This window comes from Nicotiana tomentosiformis, chromosome 7, assembly GCF_000390325.3.
Source record: "Nicotiana tomentosiformis chromosome 7, ASM39032v3, whole genome shotgun sequence".
Taxonomy (NCBI): Eukaryota; Viridiplantae; Streptophyta; class Magnoliopsida; order Solanales; family Solanaceae; genus Nicotiana; species Nicotiana tomentosiformis.
Window position 1 is genome coordinate 1,653,275 of NC_090818.1, and position 9,342 is coordinate 1,662,616.

General features: G+C 37.4%; 1 protein-coding gene across 2 annotated transcripts; it reads left to right on the top strand.

The window, feature by feature from the left end:
* Positions 1–1,194: 1,194 nt before the first annotated feature.
* Positions 1,195–8,726, top strand: LOC104121161 (phospholipid:diacylglycerol acyltransferase 1-like). 2 transcript variants are annotated; one of them, XM_009633086.4, is made up of 7 exons: positions 1,195–2,282; positions 3,174–3,396; positions 3,570–3,853; positions 4,994–5,318; positions 6,797–7,056; positions 7,499–7,993; positions 8,140–8,297. In XM_009633086.4, the coding sequence occupies exons 1-6, from the start codon at positions 1,846–1,848 to the stop codon at positions 7,980–7,982; spliced, it is 2,013 nt and encodes a 670-aa protein (XP_009631381.1). In that variant the 5' UTR covers positions 1,195–1,845; the 3' UTR covers positions 7,983–7,993; positions 8,140–8,297. The 2 variants fall into 2 exon arrangements, with proteins under 2 accessions (XP_009631381.1, XP_009631373.1); XM_009633078.4 differs by lacking the exon at positions 8,140–8,297 and adding an exon at positions 8,308–8,726 and having other exon boundaries at positions 1,196–2,282.
* Positions 8,727–9,342: the final 616 nt, after the last annotated feature.

Below are 9,342 nucleotides of genomic sequence, written 5' to 3' on the forward strand. Positions count from 1 at the left end.
GAGGGAGATTGATATTTTTATTCAACTTCAAACTTATGTACATAATAAACTAAAAACTCCGCTATTTATAGAAAAAAGGAAGCAGCTGCGAGGCTTTTCTTGAGCTGCTTGTAACCTGTCTGCATGAGTTACTTGCAACCTGTCTGTTTAATAAGAAGTTACTGCAAATTATTTTATTGAATTGCTTGCAACCTGCTTGCATCAGCTGCTTGTAGATAAACTTCAATAGAGCAGCAAACGGATAATCTTATTTAGGAAGATTATCTATAGCGGAGTAATAAATAAACATCTACGTTATAATTATTTTCATAACAATGCGATCATATAAGGAAGATTGAGAAACTACACAAGTTAGAACCTGACTGGGCTCTGAAACATCTAATCTCATGAACTGGTTGGCCAAGACCCGAACATCGGGCCATGAAATACGACCTAAGGAACCATAGTTACCGCCCCGCCTTGACCGTTCCTAGTTGTTTTGCGTTTTACGGCAAAAAAACTGGAATTCCGCCCGATTCCCATATTTTCGTGTGCTATAGCCCACGCCTTCCGATTGGTCCCGGATCCCTTGACCCGACTCGGCCGGTCGTTTTGAGTATTAAAGCCCCGTTCTCCTATTTACTACTCAATTTATGCCTTATAGTTGATTTATGACGAATGATATTTCGATAAGGGCTTTCGTGCTTTTAATATAATATAGATAATTAAGAAGAAAGTTCTTTCTTTTCCTTATTTTGTTAACCAATTCATTCAGTTTTCGTAACAAGTCCTTTACATTTTTACACAGAACAGAAATGGCACCGGCATTCTTTAGTCCGAACAACATTACGTTATAAAAATAGGTGCCAAATTGGGTACGATCCCGAATAAGCGAGAAGGAGACCGTAGAAGAGGTCAAGTAGGAAGCAAGCAGATATCGCAGGTGCGAGGTCCTTTCTGCACCTGCGCTTCCACAGATGCGGTGCAATTGGTGCAGAAGCGGGAATGAGTGGGGAGGTTGGTCCTCAGAAGCGTTATTTGACTTGTATTGGACTGTTTTGTGTTGCTTTTGGGCTGTCTATTGTGCCGCTGATTTATGGAGTTTGGAAAGATAAAAATAGCGTGGAGAAACGCATCATGTGGTGTGGTAAATATATATATATATATATATATCCCAATTTCATTAATTAACGTGCTCCCTCCTCTTGCCATTCTCCCATAATTAAAAACCATATCCCCCACCGTCAAATAACCTTAAATTGACCCCACCGATTCAATCAACGGCTGAGAATCAATCACAAAGTACATCACGAAGCTCCTAAGAATCTCCACGTGTCACTCACGGACCCCACCTCTCATCTCTCTTCCACCTTCTATAGTTTTCTCCGCTTCCATCCCCTCCCCGGGATTCCTGCTCCGATCACTCCCCCCACCCCACCTCCACCCCTACCCCCACCTCCTCCGCCACCTATATATACACAATACATACAAAACTATTTTGAGGGAATACAAATCTGTATTTTTCTTCTTCTTTTTGTATTTATAGAAACTGTTTTTTTTTCTTAATAATATTATTTGCTCTGACAATATACATACATGTGTATTTGTATGTATATGACCATATATGTTTTGCAGAGCTAGGCCCTAGGGTTTGAGTTTTCAGATTTGATTAGCTGAGAGGTGAATAAATGAGCTGATTCTCATCTCAAGCTGCTGTTAACTGCAGCTTTCACTTTCAGTCATTAAAAACACCAATTATATAAATTCAGTTCATGAATTAAATAATTAGAAATCTGAAACAGTGAATATTCGTATTCATTAATTCAGCTGTACCTGTTACGTGTATTTATAGCAAAAAATACATACATGTCGATTCTAAGGCGTAGGAAGGGCACAGAGCCCAAAAAAACCTCGGATTCAGAGCCTGAGTTCGAAGAATTTAAGGATAAGAATAAGGAGAATAATTTAGGTTCAAGGAGGTTAAGGAGAAGGAGGAGATGTGGATGTGTGGACGGATGTTGTTGGTTTATAGGTTGTATATGTTCGATATGGTGGTTGTTATTGTTCCTTTTCAACGCAATGCCGGCGTCGTTCCCACAGTATGTAACGGAGGCGATAACGGGGCCGTTGCCGGACCCGCCGGGAGTTAAATTGGCTAAAGAAGGGTTAAGAGCTAAACATCCGGTTGTATTTGTGCCGGGAATTGTGACTGGTGGACTTGAGTTGTGGGAAGGACATCAGTGTGCTGAAGGTTTGTTTAGGAAGAGGCTTTGGGGTGGTACTTTTGGTGAATTGTACAAAAGGTACTAGCTTTTTCTCTTTTTTTGTTTTTTTTTAGTCATTCCAATTTGTGTGCTTTAGCTATTTTTGATGTTGTGGAGTTTATTTGTGCATCAAAATTGGGTAAGTGAAAAGGATCTTTTGATGTTATTCAGGGAAATTACGTAAGAAAGGTGTTCTTAGTCGTTAATTGAAAGGTTCTGAAAGCTGAAAAGAATCATTCTTTACTTTAATGTGAGGATTTATCATGAAATTGGCTAATTACCAGCCTAAAAGATTCATTCTTTACTAGTAATAGTATTTTCTTGACAGTTTCTTGTGAAGTTAACAACTATTGTTGGCTATTAGTATTCAGTATCTCCTTTACCTTTTTCTTTGTTCAGTTTTCACTAAAAAAACAACCAAAAAAAAAAAAAAATGGATATTGGATTGGTGGGAGATATGGCATTTGTTAGAAAATTATCAAAAACAGACTCTGCAAACTTAGTTTTTTAAGCTTTCTGAAAAGTTTTTGCAAACTCTGTTTTTGGCAATTTTCAAACAAATGCCTTTAGGTGGAGTAGGCTAATGAGGCAAATAAAGTAGGTATGTGGTTAGGTTCTCAAGTTTGTAATTCATAGTTTGGAAATAAAGCATCCTTATTGTCTTTAAATCTTTTCTTTTGTTTGTCTTGCTAATGAAAAAGTGTGATTTCACTGCTTAGTTTGGTCGATTGGAAGTGAAATTTGCTTTAGAGTGAACCAATCAGGGTTATCTAACGCCAACTGACTAATTATTGGTCAGGCTTTAAATTTCTCCAGTGTTGGAACCATAATAGTCGATGAAGATCAATTGAGATATTACTGAATCTTCTGCTTCTGAATTTTTGCTTACAATACATAACAAAAGCTCTCCTTTTGTCCAATAAAATACAGACCTCTTTGCTGGGTGGAGCATATGTCACTTGATAATGAAACTGGATTAGATCCTTCTGGTATAAGGATTAGACCTGTCTCTGGACTTGTCGCAGCTGATTACTTTGCTCCAGGTTATTTCGTTTGGGCCGTTTTAATTGCCAATTTGGCTCGCATCGGATATGAGGAGAAGAACATGTATATGGCTGCCTATGATTGGAGAATCTCATTCCAGAACACTGAGGTACTGTGACTCCGACTGCAGCATATGTGCGTTTTTTGTTGTTGTTCTGATGTAAAATTTGCTGGAGGATGTTTCCTTCCAACATCTGTTCTGAATTACGAGATATGTCCATCATCCCAACTAGCAGCTACCCTTGCAATCTAATAACACATCTTTTTATTCAAAATCTACAGGTGCGAGATCAAACTCTAAGCAGGATTAAAAGTAACATAGAACTCATGGTGGCTTCGAGTGGTGGAAAGAAGGTGGTTGTAATTCCGCACTCAATGGGTGTTTTATACTTCTTGCATTTCATGAAATGGGTGGAGGCACCGTCTCCAATGGGTGGAGGAGGTGGATCTGATTGGTGTGCTAAACATATAAAAGCCGTAATGAACATTGGGGGCCCCTTTTTGGGTGTCCCAAAAGCAGTCTCAGGATTATTCTCAGCTGAAGCCAAGGATATTGCTGCGGCCAGGTTTCTTTCTCTTCAATGAATCGTCTGACTTTTGCTGATTAAAAAAAAATGAAGTCTTGTTTTTATTAAAATATGTTATGTACCGCTCCTTTGTCTTTCTTCTTGTGAGATGTCTGATAGTTGTATGTAATTTGATGATGTTCTTTGTAAGATAAATTGTTTATAACTTGCATTCTCGTATAATGAACAAGTTCCCAATGCCAAAGATCCTAGTAGTTTTGGCTCCTTTCCTCCCTTTCTAGAAAAGTGGCTTATCTTTATATTTTTGGTTCAGAAAGGATCTTTGTCTTTCCCTGTTGGTGATAATGTTGTACCTGCAATCAGGTAAAACTTTTACCTACGAATAAAAGTCATATGATGTAGTTCAAGGGAGAATTTCTGTGCAGGCCTCTTTGCTTTGTTATACAGTAATATATGGCAATATCTTCAGATGTCTAAAATGGTCTACAAACGATACCGTGCCAAAAGATCACTTCAACCTCTCTGTTTCTCTTTTTAGGTTTTTCCTCGTGCTACTAGTTTCTCTCTCAATTCTTCCTTCATCTGATTAAGCAATTTTGTGGTTGTCTTCTGTCATAGCTTCATAAAAGAGAATGTTATTGGTCTTTCACAATGTGCTATTGCATCTGTTAGATTTGAATGAAGAAATTCTTTGCCTTTTCTTTTGCATTCTACAGTTTTAAATGGAGAGAGATGGAAATTGAATCTGTGCTCCATTAAGTACGAAGATACTAAATCAATTTTAGACACTGTTTTTAGCCTTCTGTTCCTACTGCTTCTTATTGATAGTCGCCTCTGAATAACTGAGGTTGTATATCATGACTTCGCCCGATTAGAGTTAGATGTACCACAATAATGCTCCTAGTGTTAAAAGTACAGAGAAAAATAAGAGTTAATCTTTTTGTACCCTTTAAAAACAACTAGTTAATTTCCTCTATGAAACTATTCTGATGCCTTTTTCTCGATCAGTTCATCTCCTGTAATGTGTGTATTTGCATACTCTTGTGAAGGGAATGTACTGTTCACATGCATGCATGCAGAAGTAGTTTATTTCATGTGCCACCTAACTTGGAGTTTCTGGTCTTTTGTTTATCTGCAAGAGGCATTCCTGGGCTGAAGTAGAATTTGCCCCTTCTGCAGGTCTATGGCCCCAAGTTTTTTGGAAAGTGAAATGTTCAATTTTCAAACTTTACAGCATGTAATGAGAATGACTCGTACATGGGATTCAACAATGTCAATGATACCAAAAGGCGGAGACACTATCTGGGGCGGGCTGGATTGGTCCCCAGAAGAAGGCTATGAGTGTAACGAAAAGAAGCCGAAGAACAACAGCACCCAGACAGCAGAGAGTGACAGGGGAAGAAAGTCGGTTAATGCTACTCGTGTGAAGTATGGAAGAATAATATCATTTGGGAAGCATGTAGCTGATTTACACTCATCAGAGATCGAGAGGATTGACTTCAGAGTAATGTTCTTGAATTTTAAATTTTCACTAACTACTGTCAAGGATTTATATTGCCAATACAATACTATTTAAACTATCATGCTCCAAAATAACATGATAACCCATTAGCTACCAGTAGGATCAGATGCTAAGACATAAACTTTCATATGCCGACTAAAAAGTACCTGTCAGGCTGTCACAAACGAGTGAAATATACCTTTATCTTTTTCGTGTGTCAGTTTTCCATATGCAGTGCATATGTAGCCTTTACTCTATCTTCTAATGTAGAGGATGGGAAGGCGTGGTGATATGAGACACAAATTGAGCAAGAACAGAAAATCTTCTCTTTCATATAAGCCTCTAGTTGGAATATATATTTATCTTTTTCATATGTCAGTTTTCCATATGCAGTGCATATGTAGCCTTCGCTCTATCTTCTAATGTAGAGGATGGGAAAGGCATGGTGATACGAGACACAAATTGAGTGATAACAGAAAATCTTCCTTTCATATAAGCCTCTAGTTGGAATGTCTATTGGTGATTCTAGTTTCATATTTATGTAGTAGTTTCAATTATGTTGGTGATTCTATCAAGCTTTTGGAGTCGAAAGATAGCTTGTAATTTTTATTATGTTGAAAACGTGCAAGTACTCTCATAGGTGGATCTTTCATTTGATGTTTTCTTTTTCTGTAACTGTCTTTAAAGACAGGTCATAATGCAAAATTGGTCGTTTGATCAGCTTTTTAAAAAACATAAGCACTTATGCAGTCATTAGTTAGATTAACTGTGCTGTTAAGCACAGTTGTACACTGCAAATTCTTCATTCGTTAAGACTATCTACTGTCACTGTGCATATCAGGAAACTTGTGATATTTCTTTGGCTAATCCTGTTGCTGGGTGAAGTAGTTTTGGCATGTATAACACATTCTAAAGAGTCTAGAGTTATACGTGGTATTGCAGATTGCCATGAAGTAACAGTTATTTCATCCCAAATTTGATGTATTCAACTATCCATGAATTGATTTTATCATGTTTCAGATGTGCTCTACATTACAACAACAACATACCCAGTATATCCCCACATGTGGGATTTGGGGAAGTTAGTGTGTACGCAGACCTTACCCCTACCTAGTGAAGGTAGAGAGGCTGTTTCCAATAGACAGATGTGCTCTAGGCTAGTTTGTTTAAACTTCCATATGCAGTAGTTATCAGCAAACTATTCTGACTGTCATTTCTGCTTTTCCAGTTTTAAGTTTCCTTAGAAATAAGAAAATAAGTTTTTTTTTTGATAAGGTAAATTGTATTAATCAAAAGGGAGGAAAAACTCCCGTATACAAGAAGTATACAAAAAGTAGAGAATTTAAATCAGAACATGATTCTCTACAAAAGACGCCCAATCTTCTACACAAGTAGGGGCTATATGGGTGCACCAAAAAGCGATCAAAGATAATAAGAAAATAAGTTTTAACTGGCCCTGTCCATTGTTCGGTTCTCTTCAGGATGCTATCAAAGGTAAAAGTCATGCTAATTCAACTTGTCGTGATGTGTGGACTGAGTACCATGATATGGGTATTGGAGGTGTCAAAGCTGTGGCAGATTACAAAGCTTATACAGCTGGATCTGTTTTGGATCTTCTTCATTTTGTTGCACCAAAGTTGATGAAGCGTGGTAGTGCTCATTTTTCATATGGAATTGCTGATGATCTGGATGACAAAAAATATGAACACTACAAATATTGGTCAAATCCCCTGGAAACAAAGTAAGGTTCTAAATTGTTCTATAGACTTATTCTTTGATCTGATATGTCCGTGCTCTTAGGCCAGCTCCGATCTTTATCTTCTTGACTTGAAGCCCATCTATAGAGTATGCAAATATATTAAGGACACAACTGAGATTCAGACCTCTTTGGTTCACCAATTTTTGTTGTATAACGTAGATATAAAGGTGAAATATTTTCAGGGTTCTAGGGGCTGCAAACATTCTTTTGCAAATATGATTCCATCTTGTCAACTTTCACTATCAGTTTCCGTCTCAAAGTTCCAGTTTGGCAATTAATGCTTGCTTCTGTGTTTGCAAGTAGTAGTTCATAGAACATGTTGCAAAAGATGCTCTTCCATCTCTCTTGAGTTAGTTCATTGTATGTTACAGCAATCTATTTGGCATATTTATAGCTAGTTCTCAGTCTTATGTTCCATTTACAGATTGCCCAATGCACCAGGGATGGAAATCTTCTCAATGTATGGAGTTGGAATTCCAACTGAAAGAGCATATGTATACAAACTTAGTCCTGCTGGAGATTGCTATATTCCTTTCCAGATAGATTCTTCGGCCGAGGGTGGAAATGAAAGTCCTTGCTTGAAAGGTGGTGTCTTTCATACTGACGGGGATGAAACGGTACCTATTTTAAGTGCAGGTTACATGTGTGCGAAAGGGTGGAGAGGAAAGACCCGATTCAATCCATCAGGCATCCATACATTTATAAGAGAGTACAATCACGCCCCTCCAGCTAATCTTTTAGAGGGCAGGGGAACGCAAAGTGGTGCTCACGTTGATATAATGGGAAATTTTGCACTGATTGAAGATATCATCAGAATAGCTGCTGGGGCTACTGGAGAAGACTTGGGAGGAGATCAAGTGTACTCGGATATCTTCAAGTGGTCTGAAAGGATTAAACTGAAGCTTTAACATTTCATATGGTGAGATTTATGCCATCTCTTTCTTACAATATGACTGGTGCTATTTGGTTTCAAGTTCCTTCTTTTGTTGTTATGATTAGAAAACGTAAAAGAATAGAACAATGGGCTGATGAAAGGACCCACTTTTTGACTTTCACTGGTTATAGGTTGCATGAAAATCGTGCACTTCAATTTTTATAGCTTGGAAGTATACTATATTTGGCGCATGAAGGCTTCATTTTCTTAACTGAATGAATCGATGTCAGCTAAGATAGTTATTTACTACTATATTGGTGGTAGCTCCATACAACTTAGGATGGTGCTTTTGTACGCAGAATTTCATGTGTGCGTAATCAATTGCTTTCGCGAGCTGCTGCTGCTCTGCAATACAACTGGCTTCTCGTCTCCCTGCTGAAAAATCTGTTGTATTTGAAGAACCGGGAAACCTGAAGCTGCTTTACTTCAGTGTCCTCGAACTGTAGATATTGCGCGGAGCATGCATGTTTGCAGCCATGTTCACTATGTTTGAATTTGACTATCATTAGGTTGCAGAACTTCATGTTCCTAGAATTTTGGACATTCATTGATTTTTTCTGTAATTATTCCTAATTATGTCCTTCATAGCTTAGTGCACACATTCGAAAGCAGCCAAGAACTGGTTGATTTGCTTTTAGATAAGGAAGTATTTATCCGTCCTATTATATGGTTTATGTATCAAGAATGTAATCAGTCAATTTATCTTTTTTCTATTCAAGTTGGGTAGACAAAACTGATGATAGCCGAAAATACCTCTATTTACTTTTATGCAATCAACTTTGATCCCTTCCCAGTCACTAGTTCCCTAGTCAGTGACATCTGTCTTTGAAAAATGCGTTTGAAGTACTTACGGAAAAGGGGTTAATTTCATACATATAATCTAATTTTACCCGTTATATTAGTAAAGTCACAAAATTATTTCCTGTATCATTAAAAATGCTAAGTATAGTCACAAAATTGTTTCTTGTATCATTAAAAATGCTAAATTATGTGTTAATTTCTCTATGCCGAATCGGAAAGTTGCTTTCTGTTGCCGCAAATCTCTTCAACTCTGAATCGAACCCCAAGTAACTGTAAGAACTCGACTTCAACAAATTTAATCAAATATTAACCTTTTAACGAGTAATTCATTTCATGTTGGCTTAGCTCGTTATTAAGAAAGGCACATGTAATGGATTTCATTAATTTGCAAATAGATCTTTTTATTTTGTTTGAATCGTTATGCCTTACCAACAAGTGTTGTGATGGAGTGGTAACTACTCTGTATGTTTAATTAGAAGTTTTCGATTCAAGCGCTTAATATGAAGTTGTCTTTGTTAGGAAACATTACTTTT